The sequence below is a fragment of the Anguilla anguilla genome, chromosome 2 (assembly GCF_013347855.1).
Source record: "Anguilla anguilla isolate fAngAng1 chromosome 2, fAngAng1.pri, whole genome shotgun sequence".
In the NCBI taxonomy this organism is placed as follows: domain Eukaryota; kingdom Metazoa; phylum Chordata; class Actinopteri; order Anguilliformes; family Anguillidae; genus Anguilla; species Anguilla anguilla.
Window position 1 is genome coordinate 43493333 of NC_049202.1, and position 15531 is coordinate 43508863.

General features: G+C 46.9%; 2 protein-coding genes across 4 annotated transcripts in view; one reads left to right on the forward strand and one right to left on the reverse strand.

The window, feature by feature from the left end:
- The window catches only part of LOC118218280 (intraflagellar transport protein 140 homolog), a 31441-nt gene that overhangs the window by 4079 nt on the left and 11831 nt on the right, over positions 1–15531 (reverse strand). For both annotated transcript variants that reach the window (XM_035400851.1, XM_035400859.1), the window contains exons 19-24: positions 2518–2695; positions 1947–2137; positions 1737–1832; positions 1236–1368; positions 1006–1149; positions 468–596 (exon numbers count right to left, since the gene is read on the reverse strand). In XM_035400851.1, the coding sequence (XP_035256742.1) occupies positions 468–596; positions 1006–1149; positions 1236–1368; positions 1737–1832; positions 1947–2137; positions 2518–2695 (871 nt within the window). The remainder of the gene's footprint in view (positions 1–467; positions 597–1005; positions 1150–1235; positions 1369–1736; positions 1833–1946; positions 2138–2517; positions 2696–15531) is intronic.
- On the forward strand, positions 4598–14256 carry tmem204 (transmembrane protein 204). 2 transcript variants are annotated; one of them, XM_035400943.1, is made up of 4 exons: positions 4598–4797; positions 4834–4912; positions 6232–6387; positions 12945–14256. In XM_035400943.1, exons 1-4 carry the CDS (start codon positions 4633–4635, stop codon positions 13187–13189), a joined length of 645 nt encoding a protein of 214 aa, XP_035256834.1. In that variant the 5' UTR covers positions 4598–4632; the 3' UTR covers positions 13190–14256. The 2 variants fall into 2 exon arrangements, with proteins under 2 accessions (XP_035256834.1, XP_035256825.1); XM_035400934.1 differs by having other exon boundaries at positions 4599–4912.

Consider the following 15531-nt stretch of genomic DNA (forward strand, 5'->3'; position numbering starts at 1 on the left):
GATAAAAGTTTGTGGAGTAAATATTATTGTGGTTGGGATGGCCCCGGTACAAGCACAGTGCCAGATGTTGTCAACTGAGGACACCTTGTGGCAAATATTACCATTACAAATTTCTGGCACATACAGTATATTTTAGTGCCTGTCTCCAATATCTTCAATTCATAACATTAAAAAAGTATGAAATCCCAAGTTTTATGCATTTAGTCATTTGTTCAGATTGCCTGCACAAAATTAAAAAGTACTTTTTATTTATTTAATGGTCAGATTAACTGCATTGTATGCAAAATGCTGAGACCAGATGAACAAATTTCAGAAATTCTCAAAATGGAAATAAAAATGATAACAATGTTGTTTCTGCACCAAGAAAATGAAATGGTCATGCACATTTACCACACTGAGCATTTCTACTTCTTCATAGTTTCATTAGACTTGATGGGTCTGGCTACACAGGGCTGTCGTCCCAGTACCTTGTGGTAGAGCATAACGGCCCGGTCCATGTGAGTCCCCTTCTCCTCATAGTAGCAAGCGGCCTCCATCATGTCCTCTGGGTTGCTGAGCAGAGCCAGGTTCATCAGCTGGTCATCCAGGCCGTTCTCCTGCAGAAACAGCGCTTTCCTGGGAGTCCGTTCTCACGTGCAGTCCACCAAGGCCACACTCAAAAGGACCCTCTCTTTTCAGACCTATTTTTATTTGCTATTTTCAATATTCCTCAAATTCGGTGTACCCAATCATATTCATGGGCCTGTCCAAAGCCACATCCTCTATCACTGTGCTGTTCTGTGAAATTCAATCCCAGACCACAGTGTACATTGCTACACTAGAGCCACAGAGCCCAAAATGACTTGTTTTCTCAGAACCCGGGAAAAGCGCATAAATTAACAGCAGAAGCTGATGCCTGCTCTTGAATCGGAGCGATCCACTCTCCCGATAACCACACGGAACAGGCCGCGTTTCCACGGCAGCGGCAGGGAGCAGCCGGAGGAGGAGGAGGAGGAGCTTCCCTACCTTGCAGAGGCGGATGGCGTTGTTGTAGGCCTGGGCCCGCGTGTAGAAGTGCACCGACTGCTTGATCTCCTCCTGGCTCTCGTACTGGCGCGCCAGGTGGTACGAGGCGGCGCGGTTCCCCGTCTCGTTGGCGATCTCCGCCGCCTGCAAGCAGCCGGGCTCAGACTTAACTTCCCTCGCTCTCGGTTACATCATCATCATCATCATCACAGGCTGTAGCGGCACATTACCTTCTGTATGTTTCCCAGGTAGCAGTGCACCCGCACCAGGGACAGGAAGTCCTGCGCGTACTCGTAGTAGCGCAGCGCCGACTCCATGTCTGACTGGCTCTCCAGGTACTGAGCCCACCACTTATACAGGCTCCTGCATCACACAAGGGCACGTTATCACAGGGCACATTAACAAGCAACAAAACCGGGCACGAAAATACACTGGAGTTAATCACATGGTATTAAACTGATATACACTATCTACAAGGACCTAGCATGTTTCCAGCTTCTGAGTGTAGAATGAGACTTATGCTATGAAGAAGCAGTGCTGTAGCTTTCCATTACAATAATCATGCAGAGGGAACAACACTCACTTGATCATCAAAAGGAGACTCAAGTCAATTCAGTAAGTTGGTTTCTAAGACCTAAATTCTATTTATATTCTAGGCAGTAAGTTCCTCTAGTTTTTGTGACTACACCACATCCAATCAGGAACTCTCGCCTCCGCACGCCTGAACCTACTTGTCCTTCATTTTGTTCACGTAGATCTCCAGAGACAGCACGTCCTCCAAGAGCATCCTGGGAACCTCGAACCGGTAGGTGTCGGACTTCTCGTAGCTGCGCGACAGAGAGCAAGAGGGAGGGTCAGACGAGGACGCCCGCGGGAAGCGGGAGTGAAAAGACGACGGCGGCGTCGCGCGGGGGGGCGAAAGGGGGGGGGGCGGAGCGTACTACACGAGCGCCATGTTGCGGTCCCCCGTGGCCTCCAGGTGCTTGGCGTAGCCGTAGTAGGTGGTGCGCAGGTGCACGCGGTCGTGGGTCTCGGCCGTCTCCACGGCGCGCTGCCACTGGCCCGAGGCCTGGTACAGCTTGTTCAGGAGGTCGTAGCGCCGGCAGCTCTTGTACAGTCTCTCTGCATCCTCCTGAACACACACAACACCTCAGTGTAGCAGAGGACACGTTCAGAGGCACATGGGTAATGACAGTTCACATACAGTATCTACATACTAAACGCACATATATTCACCTTGTTTTACATTTGCATTTATTACGTTTTTGAAGAATCCTCAACACAAACAGTCTGGAATTACATTATCTTCCAAAAAAAAGTTTATACCAATGTACTTGATGCAGTTAATCACTTTAAAATACTCTAAGGCGGTTTTATATTAAAGTGACTCAGCCACACACACAGTTAAAGTGCATGCATTAGGGAAACAGAGCAAGTCTTAGGGAAACAGAGCAGGCCTTAGGGAAACAGAGCAGGCCTGAGTAGCTCCACTGAGCAGGCGCACTGCCTCACCAACATGCCCAGCTGCGTGGCCAGCACCGCCACCCTGGCCTCCAGCTCGGGCTCCGCCTCGGCCTCCCGCAGGGCGCGGGCGCCCCGGGCGTGGCCCATGTTCCCCAGGCAGACCCGCGCCACGTCCAGCCGCCGGCTCTTCACGCACATCCGCGCCATGTTCTCCCACACTGCCTCACTGTGGGGGGGAGGGGCCCAAAGGTCACACGCTGCAGGGGCACTGCCCGGGGAGTCACTCACTACCCGAGGCAGGACTGTTTCACACACAAATTCCTTCACAAACTAGAGACATTCAGGGACTAGCCGTAGCCACCCAGAAAGTAAAGTGTCTATGTCATGTAAAGTTTTCTAAAATAAAATAAAAATAATAATAATTAGCTAAAACTATCATTCAGCATAAAATGAGATTGTATGCCTTCGTGATTTTATTATTATTTTAGAACTGTTAATTATTTTTAAAAATATTATCTTTCCATTTTATTTATGTTTATTTTATTTAAATTTCATTTTATTATGTTTTTAATTGTAAAGCACATTGAACTTCACGTATTAAAAGAAATATGCTATATAAATAAAGTTTGGTTTGAATTGATTTGAAAATGTCATCACATTGATAGAATGAAACGGAAGGTAAAGCTCTGTGGGGATGGTCATTCTAACTGGAGGCAAATGCCTGCAGTGGGAAGAGCCAGAGGACCTGGTGCAGACGAGGAAGAGCCACGGAAGGGGGGGGGGGGGGGGTGGCGGCATGGGAGCGGGCACAGAAACACGGGCCTGTACTCCTTCAAACGCCGTTCTCCTTTACCCCCCTGAACTACCGCCAGTCCCTAATTCCATATGTGCTTCGTTTTATTCACCCCCCCCCAACCCCCTCCCTCTTCTCAACCAGATACAAACGTGGTGCTGTTTCCAAGCAGCAGGAAATTCCCCTAAATCTTTAGGGGCCCTGGGACTGGCGGGGAGGGGCAGAGTGGGGCAGCCCTGGCCCTGGGCCCCGGGCCCCGGGCCCCAGCCCGTCTCCATCAGCACATCGTGGGGGCACAAGGCACTGGGAGCCCTGCTACAGCTCACACAGAAGGCACCGCGGTCAGGCTCCAGCTCCATTCTGCCGTATCTTCAGCGCACAGGACAGGGATTAAAGGACTGGACAGCGAGAGAGGGACATGTGGGGACAGGGGGGGGGGTGTATCTGAAATCTGTCATCCCCCCACACCCCCCACCCACCCCACTGGTCCTTTTCCTCTCAGGAAATGCATCCTGTTGCTGGCTGACAGCGGGAGCAGAGTGTTTGTCGCAGCGAGAGAGAGAGAGAGAGAGAGAGAGAGAGGGAGAGGGAGCGAGAGCACGCCCTTACACTTTCCCGAACACTCGCCATCCTCTGCGCTTTCCTCCTCAGAGCGCGCACGCACACGCACCGCACGCACCGCACACACCACACGTACGCCGAGTGAGGGATTGCTCTACCCAGGAGCGCTGCAGCCACAGACAGAGAGCCCTGTGCTGTGCCTGGAGCTCAGTCGCGCCGGGGAGTACTGACAGAGTTTTGAGGGAGAACCGATGGAGTGCTGAAGGAGTACTGATGAAGTACTGACCGAGCACTGACAGAATACAGAGGGAGCACTGAGGGAGTGGTGAGAGAGTACGGAGTACTGACAGCGCAGGAGCTCCTCGGGCACACACGGCTCCTGTCCTCCGCACAGAGCGGGAGAAGAACGGGAGAGTCAGAAGAGAGAGAGTGTGTGCTGTCCCGCGTTGCCTGTCTCTGAAGCAGCCCAGCCGAGCAGCCAGAGAAGAGAGGAGAGGAGTGGAGCGGAGGAGAGGAGAGGAGAGGGAGCCAGAGCGGCGACTGCTCGAAGCCAGGGGAATGGACCTATCTGCCTGCTGGATAAACCCGCCCCAGTCCGAAGAGGAGGGCTAAAGACGCCAGAGGAGACCCCCGGCAGAGAATGAACGGAGATGTCCTCTAGCTGAGACTGCCATCTTTAGAGTTTCACCCGAGCGTCGGCCGCTCCGGCAGCGGTGGAGGAGGAGGAGCGGGGGGAGGAGGAGGGGGCAGGGGCAGGGGCGAGCAGAGGCAGCCTGGGCCGGGGGGAGCGCGGCTGGGGGGCCGGGCGCATGGCGGCGCAGCGGCTGGTGACCGCGGCGGTGGCGGTGGCCCTGCTGTCCCTGGCGCTCAACAACGTGGCGGCGTTCACGCCCAGCTGGGTGCTGCAGGCGCTGGAGGACGGGCGCAAGCGCAGCGTGGGGCTGTGGAGGACGTGCGAGCGCGGGCGCGAGGAGGCCGGCGGCGGCGGTGGCGGAGGGAGGCACGGTCAGACCCCGCAGCCACACTGCGAGGCTGTGGGCTGGGGCTCGGAGATCGCCGGGCGCCAGGAGTCCCGCAGCACCGTCAAGCGTGAGTGACACGAGAGGAGGGGAGCATTCCTTACACCCTCTCTAATATCCCAACTCCATCACACGCGATTCGATATTTCATCAAACCTGACTGGTATTACTGTTGGTACTGTGAGGCTGTATTTTTAGATTGTGACCAATGATGAGTTTATATGAGGTGAAACGTCTCGCTACACCTTCCCACATTCAGACAGTTCAGGCAAATATTAACGGGGACTTGCAAAATGTGTTGGTAAAAACACTGTGACTCTTGTCATGATACTGTAGTATATGGTACTGGCTTCCTTGTTTTGATATTATGGTTATTGGCTGCAAAGCATCCAGGAGACAATGCCTGAGGGCAGGGCTCTACGGTGATCTCATTTAAGGAGCATTTGCTCCTGAAACATGGCGTGCTAACTGGAAAAATAATTTAGGAGCCCATCGATTAACTGGGATGTATTAGTGTGCTCCTAAAATGTTCAACTTCGGAGCACATGTGCTACTTGGAAAAAATGTTAGCGTACAGCCCTGACTGAGGACACCCTCTGTCTTTCACTGATGCGCAACTGATACATGGACATGGGTAACGCTGCAGCTCAAAATGTGTGCTAGTACACTGTTCAATGGAACCCAGACTAGTAATGCGAGTAAAAGAACGTGTAGTCAGTATGAATGCTTGGGTACTAAATGCTAAACAGTATGAGTTCCAAGAGTAAACGGCAATACAGTCCGCACCCTCAGACCCTCTGATTCTGCACACTTTTCTGCTACCTGCTGTCACTAAGCACAAAACACTCAAAAACATTTCAGAGCAGGAAAATGTGAAAAATACTCTTGCAATTTGCTATGAATGCTAAAAAAATACTGAAATACTCAACTGAATAGTAACTAAGAAGCCTGTTTCACTCTATACTTTTCAATGCCAGGCAGTAAAAAATCAATTTCAGGTTTTGCGGAATTCTTAGCATGCATAACAACTGTACACATCTGTGGTAAGCAAGAATATTTAAAAAACACTATGTTTTATTCAAAAATTTAAGATTATATGTTTTGATGGAAAAAAACGTCTTCATTAAACTGAATGCGTTATTATTGTCAACCCAGTGAAAATGCCAGGTGTCATTTTATTAGCGCCGTCAATATCGATTATTAAATAAATGAGAAATGTTTAACACGAGGAACGGAACCTCTGAATACACGTACAGGATGATCAGGGAAACAATGTGTAAAAAGTCGCAATTAGAAGCCTTTTAACTACGAGCGTGCAGTAAATCCAGGTGACACGTGTGTGCTGCTGGTCCCGCTCTAACGTCTCTCTCTCCCCCCCCCCCCCCCCAGTGCAGTTTGACATGATGCGGGCCTGTAACCTGCTGGCCACGGTGGCCCTGACTGCTGGCCAGCTCATCTTCCTGCTGGGGCTGGTGGAGCTGCCCTTCATTACCCAGGATTCCCAGTGGTGGGAGGAAGCCATCGCAGCGCTCTTCCAGCTGGCCAGTGAGTGAGCGCTCGCGCGTCCGCACCTCTTTCCCCTCGGCCGGCTCGGGCGGGCCGCTCCCATGCAGTCACGCACTCCGGGGGCTGCTTAAAGCGCCCATCACAGAGCCGCTCGCGGCTAACGGCAGCGATGCAGACTGCAGCCGTGCCCTGTGACCCTCAGCCCCGGGATTTGTGCAAGGCAGGTCAGAAGGGAAACACTCACTACATTGCAGGCATTTAGCAGACGCTCCTATTCAGAGCGACTTTAACTACTTTTAAAATAGCATTTATACTGCATCCATTTATACAGCTGGATATATAGCAATGCAGGTTAAGTACCGTGCTCAAGGGTACAACGAGGAATCGAACCTGAGACCTTCAGGTCACAAGACCAGTTCCTTACCCATTATATTACACTGCCACCCTCATCATATTGAATCTTACCAAATATCTGCAAAAACAATACAAATGTACATGTGAAAGGATAGCACGTTTTCCATTGATTGATGCTTAAATAGGTTACTTTTCGTGCTGTCCATGTCCGTTTTAGTGTAACAAGAATTTAGGAGGAAATGCGATTAACATAGTCAAACTAAGGTTTGAAAATTCCTCAGATGTTATGAATCTTAAAAAATCGACAAACACTATAAACTTTTAAACACCGTTGGGGCAGGTGGATGGCCCATGCAAATAGCCATAAAACTGAATTAGCACGATGGCATTGCTAGTTAACAGCACGGTCGTACGTTTTAGCCAAATCTGAGTACAAAACCTAGCTGAAATTTAAATATTTCTAAAAAAGAAACTGCAGCGATTACAGGAAATTAGGTCACAATACTCTGAATATGTTGCCGTAAGGAGTAGGATAGCTTTATATAAATCAAATACGAATTTCTGCCAATGTAGTAATTATTGAGATGGCGGATATAGCATTTGCTAAATTCTGCCTTGACCAGGCATGCTCCAAACCCAGAGTTCAGCACCTCCACTGTTTCCCAGAGAAATGTATAACTATACTAAGAAAAGAGATGTTCACTGCATGGCTACTGTAACTATGACGGCAGTAAAAAAAAAACTGCTTATTTTACTGTAAATAACAATCAATATACAGCACCACAGCTTCCTGCTCTAGGAGCCTCTGTCTCCACTAAGTCTCCAAATGGACCTTTGAGGATTTCGCTGAGGGAAGAACACTCACAAATTACCTTGAACAAAATCAATAAAAAAGAAAGCGGTGAGAAGCAAGACAAAAAAAAAAAACTTTAAAGGCAGACCATCTGACCCTAATGAGATAAGGACCCAGTTTTTCTTGGAGAGTCCTAAAAGCAGAGGAGGACCAGGAGCAAACCCGCAGGGGAAAGACGATAAATGGAGGCCCACGTGGCCCCCGCTGGTGCGCGGGGCCCTGTCCGAGGCAGCGCCTGTCCCAGTGCCCCTCGTGAGGAAGCGTGACGCGCTGTCTGTTTCGGCTTGTTGTTTGCGACCGGGCCTGCGCCATTGTGGCACTGCGCGGCGGCCGGCTAATTTTAGCCCGCGTGCAGGCCGGTGGGCAGGAGCGGCTCTAAGCACGGGGAGCGACTGCTGGGCGCCAGGATATCCCTGCTCAGGACGAGGAAATGTCTGTTACTACCTGTTATGCAAACCGAGAGTGGGGAAGCTAGGATAGAGACAGAGAGAGAGAGAGAGGGGGTGGGTGGGGGGTGGGGGGGGGTGTCGCTGGGTGTTAGAAAAGACCTCCGCTCACAGATCACTGTGGGGTGGGAACTGCTGCTGTCCAGATAAGCAGGCCTGTCTTTTATACTCCTGTTTACAAATCGTCCAGGAACACATCAGGAAAAAAAAGTGTCCCTTCACGACATTAGATAAAACGCAAGCTCTCTCTGCACGCACAGTGTTCGGGTGTGGAGTTATCAGGAATCCTGAAACGGGATACACCCATTCAGCGATTAAATAAAGCCTCAGTCGAGCCAAACTATTGTTACAGTACACATTACAGAAAATCTGGTCAATGGAAATTTAATCGGGAAAAACACCAAGCAAACTAAAATTAAACCAAAAATGCACAGCTCTCTGCTTTTAGTAGTTTACATTTAAACAAGCAATTTCCTGTCAACCTTTCATTCACAACTTCTCATATAAGCATTCATACCTCAACAGTACCTCAACCAGATTCCACACTACTCCTATCAAACAAGAGCTGTAGATGCATAAATTCTACTGAACTGTTAATATTCATGATATACCTGTCCCCCTATACTTTCCCTAAAACAAAATGTCTACCATACTGCTATCAACCCACATTTTCTACCTTTTCAGGGAATGCAATCTTTTTAACCTACAACAGCTAATCTCTTGACAATGACCTACTAAACTATTCTGCTATGATATATTTTACAATGTTCTACTGAGAGAGAGGCTGTCATTCTCTACCATACGTAATATTCACTAGCTACCCTAACATGCCCCAGTAGTCGGGTCAATGCAGGATTGTTTTTCATGCAGAAAAAAGAGTCAAAACACAGGGGGAAAAAACACTGCTTTCTATAAACACAGATATTCCAAGGTTTTTTTATTTAAGATTACAGCAGACGTTGACCCAGACTTGAACCACAATAATTACTCCTGTTTCTTTGAGCCAAGGGTCTTTCGGTGTCTGACATTTGTGTTGCTTATTGATCATAATATTTACGTAGACGCTGGCAGCACTGTGAGATTCAAAGAGAAAGCGCTTAATTTGAATGAACAGTTGAAAATGAGATGTAACGCAGTAGCTAGCTTGCGCAGCATGATTAAATTAAAACAGAAGTCGCTCCTAGGGTTTAAAAAAAATTATATTAACATGCGTGGACTAGTAAGAACCCCAAAACATTATTTGTAGCTTTTTTCATCCCGGTAATCCCATTCCGCCTTTGTTACAATAGTCATAATTATGAACGACATAACTTATGTGAGTTGGCATGTTATGGCAAAAATAGTTATTATTTTATGAATGCGCACGTGAATTGATGTGAAACAGATTTTGAAATGTCCTACATTCCAGACACAACATTCCATGGGCTAGCACAACCACTGACCTACCCTGCCCTTCCACGCCTGCTGTATTAGACTACTGTATATTCCATATTAACAGAACCTGCACTTACCGGATGTTGTGATTTCATATTTATACATTTCCAATAACGGCAAATGCTAAAGAGGCAGCGATACTGATCAATAATTCTAATCTAATATAACTATTGCTATATAAACTGCTGCTACTAAATAATTACCTGCCTGAATGTACAGACCATTCTAAATGGCACTGTATACTTATTGCTCATATAAAATATTTGCCATTATAGTTCACCTACAGAGCTGCAATACGATACTAGTTTAACCTGTTCAAACAGCAACACCTCCATATCTATGCAAAATAAATGATAAATAAGATGTAAGACATAGCTACCGCATCTCTTTTTATCACTTCTAGTTTGCAGTATTGTTACTGTTAGTGGTCCGCCAGAAAATATCTATATGGGTTGTCTACAGGGGGGTCCTTGAAGGTACAGAAGGCGGCACCTGGTCAGACTTGATATGAAATAGCTATAAATAGATTCGGAAAAACATTTTAAAAATACGAAAACCTTTTCTTTAAATATAACCCTTTTTAACTTATAATGGGTGTCCAGGATGCCTTGGAGGAGGTCCCTGCATCAGAAAAGGTTGAAAACTCCTGACCTCTATGAAACAACCAAGAACACTAAAATACTCAAGAAACAAAAATGTACAGTATGAAGGATTTTAATCCAGACAGTAGGCAAACTTGATGGTCTGGAGGTAAATTGCATTATTGAGTGATTCAATGCTCCTTCATCTAGCAGGAAAAAAGTGAATGGGTCTCAGCAATGAAAGGAGTTATTGTTATCCAGGTTGGGTGTCAGGCACGTTTTGTTTTCATTTTCTGGAGTGCCAAAACCACAGCAAATCGCATGCTTCTGCTTGGATAACAATGTCAATTGTGTGCGGCGTTGTGTTTCAATGGTCCATCCGGGCAAAAGGTGAATCACTGATGCGGGAGCATTTTTGCCATAGCAAAGCTGCTGAGGAAAGAGAGGAGAGGAAATGGCAAAAACGTTGTCGAAATGCTCATGTCGCCGAATTCAAATTCTTTCATCTCGGGCGAAAACAGCGCAGGAGGCGCTTAAGCGGGACAGGACGGATGAGCGCCGGGGTCGGGGGTCAGGGATCGCGGTGGATGTTTTTGCACGCCGCGCGGAGGCCCGCGGCCGCGGCGAACATTCCGCCCGCACTTCAGAGAGGAAACGCGGCTGGCACCGCTGGCACCCGTCCTGGCTCCGGCCTTGACTATTGTGCCTCCAATCTCAACGGGGAACGGCATTCTGCAAATTAACAATGCGCACCAAGAAGCGTCCGCTTCTTCTACAAGGGAAGAAAGAGAAAACACGGAGCTGTTTACGACAGGCCGGGCCTGACTAATTAATAGAGGAATTCGAGGAACCGTGCCAATCCCATTAGGCGAAGGGCTCCGGGTGCAAACACAGGGTGAGGACGCTCTCTCTGACAGCCTGTGAAGACGGAGGCTCTGCTCTGGAGCCTATAATCTGGCTGTCTGATAGAGAGCTTCCACTGGCTGATCACCTTAAAAAAAGGGCGTGAGGACAGGAAGGAAGGAAAGATGGAAAGACTTAAAGAGAATGAATGAAGCCAGGGAGATTCCACTGTGCCAAAATAAAGCCTTTCACACAGCTCACTGTCTGAGCCCAGCCAACAGTTTAGGGTGGGCTTTTTATTTTTCTTTGAAAAGGAGGCAGACGCGGACAAGCAGGCTCTTTAAAATAACCCTAAATACAACACGCCCGCCGGCGACTCTATTTCAGGAAACAAACTGATTCATATCCTAATACACTCACATCCTCTTCTTCCAATATATATTTCTGGTTCCGTTGTTTATTCCATTGTTCAAACTTTAAATATGAACTTGGGAAGTGTTACATGCCCAGTTCCCGGTAAAGTTCTTTTATTTGCGGACACTAATTACAGTTAAAAAAGGAAGGTAGAAATATAAACAGAAAGAATAGAACAAGAACATGACAAGCAGTAAAAAAAAAAAAACAGCCATATACTACAGAATTCCAAGTGAAAAAAATTCCTACAAATGGAAACTAAACATGAGATATCAGTTCAAATATGTGATTCCACAGAGTCAATCTAATACCCTCTTTAATTCAGATGGCAGACTGTAGCTGTAGCTGACTGGCAGCTGGTCCAGCTCTACTCTGTAAAGGCAGGTAATCTCTTCAGGCCTTTAACACACACTGCAGCTTCCCCGCTGAAGGTTCAGGCAGAGGGCCTGTGAAGGGAAACTATTTGGCGAAATAAATGGGAGTTTATTTTGGGCCCTGGAGGAAGCTGTGCTCCCATTTCCTGCTGTCGGGCCAGTGAGTGATCCTCCTGTCTCTAACTTTCAGCAACGGGCTCTCCACAAATATACCTGCACCCTCCTTGGGAGGTTCCTTCCATTAACAATGCTCCTCCAACCCTGAGCGGGTCTAATCTCAAAAGACTCACGAGGAATAAACACTCCACAGTGAGGGATTTTCAACATTAAAATAAACAGCACTGATTCAGTGCAAGTTACGGCTGAAACCAAACACAGCCTTGTTCCCAAAGTCTGCATGTATTTCATTCAGACTAATGTTAAACCATTTTCATCACAGCTTGACTGCAAGGGAGCTTAAATCATATGCTTTTCTAGAACTAGGAATGAACTCTTCAAAGAAAGCTTAGCTTCTGTACAATCTGAGGCAGCAGGAAGTGGTAGTCTTTAAGGTACAACTTCGAACAAACAAATAAATGAAACAATTCTGGTGCAAAGGTAATTATTTTAGCTAATTTAAATCCCTGTGCTGGACATCATTCATGGTTAAATATTCATGGTTCCTTTCAGCAAGGCCCACTTACAGATGGTTGCCTGTAAATGCTAAGCTTAGCTTTCAACCAATGTTACTGGTACTGCTGCAATGTACCTTTTCCCTTCAAAATCACTACCTCAGGTATTGCAGAAGACAGACTTGTAAATTAACACATACAAGCCCTTGCCCTCTTAATGTTCACTGGTTACCGGTTACAAAGTTTAAAAAATAAAAAATGAAAATACAGCCGTTTTCTGAAAGCTTTTGTCAATGTACATGGTACAAAAAGGGCCTGTTCCTCTTCATTGAATCACATCCCGCTGAGAAGGTAGGCTAAACAACTCAGGGAAACTGGGCAACACGATTTCAGAGGCATGAGGCTGAAAAGGAAACTGACCATGTGACTTCTTGTGAAAAAGAACCGACAACTTAAAGTAGATGGTCTGTGTATAACAAAACAAACAGCAGCATCAGGATTTGGGGTGCATTAATTCTTCAAAGGGCTACTTTGAGGAAAATGTGGTAAACAAATATGAAAGGAATATGAAGGATAATTGATCTTGAAATGATGCGGCACAGTGGTGTTGGGCATCATTGTGAGTGTACTTCCTGTACTAAACACTCTCTCAGCCATCCACTTAGCGCTCTTACTTCCCTTTGCAGGCTTCGTGCTGGTCATCGGGCTGGTGACGTTCTCGCGGATCGGACCGTACACGTACCTGTCCTACTCCTGCTACGTGAACATTGCGGCCTGCCTGCTGGCCACGCTGGCGGCCGCCATGCTGATCTGGAACATTCTGCACAGGCGCGACGACTGCCTGGCCCCGCGCGTCATCGTCATCAGCAGCTCGCTCACCACGCCCTTCCACCCGCGCCTCGACAATGACTATGTGGAATCGCCCTGCTGAGCCCCAGTCTCCTCCCCCGGGCGGGACACAGCGCTCAGAGAAGACTGCGCTGGGGGAGGAGCAAAGACATTAGGGGGAGGAGCAAAGACATTAGGGGCCATTTTCTTTCCTTTAACCAACTCCTATTGCTGCTGTGCTTTCCTAAATACCCGTGTGTGTGGTGGGGGTGGGGGGGGGGGGGGGGGGGGTTGGTGGATTGGTTCATGGCTGTATGCACATCAGAGGAATGGACGTTCTGTTGTTCTAATGGACCATCCGCTTGCAAACTCAGAGTAACCCAATTACGGACAGTTCTGACGCTCAAAACTCAAATTCTGGAAGTACCCATGACCTCAAAAAGCAAGGCCTTTCTATGCTCACACTTTGATCAGGTCCCTTTTAAACTTCTAAATTTAAGTTGGTCTACTGGAGACATGCATGAAGTCCGACAGCTTTGTCCAGTAAGACTTGGTGCTGTTTTTCTCTAAGTTTCTCTAAATTTTCCAAGCCAAATGTTCCCTCCACCCCTAATGGTTCTACTGAAAAAAGATCAAGCTGGATCTTGACGTTTCGTTCGATGTGCACTTATTTTAACATATTTCTTGCAGTGTTATTATTATTTTTTATATTGAAAAGAATTGAGATTTAAGATCCCTGAATTAGCATTAATGGAAGAATGGGGTAATTCCCCACAGTTTTTCATTGCAAAATATTTTTCAAAACAGGCAAATTAATTAAAGATAGATAAAAGCCCAACATTCTGGACAGTCTATCTCAAGGTTATTTCCCACATATTGTCTGAGATTTCCAAGGAAGAAAGGCCGAGGAGACAGGTCTAAAGCAACACTAAGATGAACTCACATTAGTATGGATGTGCTCCTTTAGATAATCTGCTCGCTTGTGGTACATGTACTTAATTTAATTCAGTATGGTTGTATTAATTGCTGTTATATCATACTACATACTACTTGGTGCAGAAATTCCGCTGTGACAAAAGAAAATAAATTAAAATAATAAATAATACAGATATAATAATTGTATGAACATATTTGTATAAGTCACCAACATTAAAAGTTTCTTGACCAATACGCTAAATGTCTGAACATTGAGGATTTGAAATGATGGCCAAGATCAAATCTAAAAAGGTGGGGATTCAGATTACCTGTGCTCAGTTTCTCTTTCGACAGAAATGACTCTCATGTGCAGCTAAGAATATACAGCTACATATGGGAGTCAAACCTGTAGAATCAAACATACAACAGAAACCTGACATGAAATCTCAATCTGTCTGTTGCATTTACTGTGGTTTGTTCAACTGTAACCATGTAACTCAACTGACCCGTTTCCTCTGTTGCCTTCCTTCATTTAAGAACGAACTCAAGCTGACCTTGAGTAGCCCATCCTGTTAGTTATTAGGTCTGATTGACCATGGACACAACATGCAGAAACTATGAACCCAATAACTGGTAGCTGCTTTGGCCACCCCTGGGCAGTAAACATTATGCGTTTCTAGAGAATACATCGTGTTCTAGTTTGTCCTTTTACCTCCGTGTTTCTAGGGAACGCATATTGTTTGGATTTGTCATTTTACGTCCGTGTTTCTAGGGAGTACATATTGTTTGGATTTGTCAATTTACCTCCGGGTTCCTAGGGAATACATACTGTTTGGGCTTGTTTGCCAAAGGAAGCGGCCTATAATTACGTGACCTGGGAACAATCGTAGAGGAAAAGTAATAAGCGAAGTCGTTTGTATTTGAGACTTCTGATAACCCCTCGGTTAGCTGCAGTTCCGGCTCGTCCGCGAGTCAAGGACGTGCTCAATGAAAGGAAATGCCACAGGAGGCCCGAGTGAATGAACTCATCGCACACGCTGCTCTGGGGGCAGCGCGCTGCACAGCACTGCTCGCCTAGGTATCGCACGCAGGGCTCTGTACGGCGTTCCACGGGCTCCACTGCGTAAAGTTAGCAAATTCAAACCAGAACTAACACAGCGGATCCTGACTGGCTCAGGCAGTAAATGAACAAGCTATGAATGGCTGTCCAAAGCAGTGGGACGCTGTTTGATTGGTCTGGCCAGGGGCAGGGCGGGTTTAAGTTAGCTCGGGTCGCTTTGGTTTCCACTCTATTGCCTCCTTCCAAAGATATGGCAGATGCCCACGGGCTACCAGCTGTTCTCTGTTAGGGGTACGCCTCTCACCTGGCTCACAAGCGGGCGTAACACATGCACTACAGTTTTTTGTGCAGGTGGCACAGCCATTATATGAACACCATAATTTATGAGTCCAAATGAGAAATTACATACAGGGGAATAATTATTAAATATTCTGCCACTGACAGCAAATGTGTATAAAAATTTAATTTTC

Excerpts from the sequence above, each read along its gene's own strand:
- tmem204 (XM_035400934.1), top strand. The coding sequence starts at position 4,633 with ATGGCGGCGCAGCGGCTGGTGACCGCGGCGGTGGCGGTGGCCCTGCTG. Across the intron at positions 4,913-6,231 it reads GTCCCGCAGCACCGTCAAGC|TGCAGTTTGACATGATGCGG; the intron begins GTGAGTGACACG and ends CCCCCCCCCCAG. Across the intron at positions 6,388-12,944 it reads AGCGCTCTTCCAGCTGGCCA|GCTTCGTGCTGGTCATCGGG; the intron begins GTGAGTGAGCGC and ends TTCCCTTTGCAG.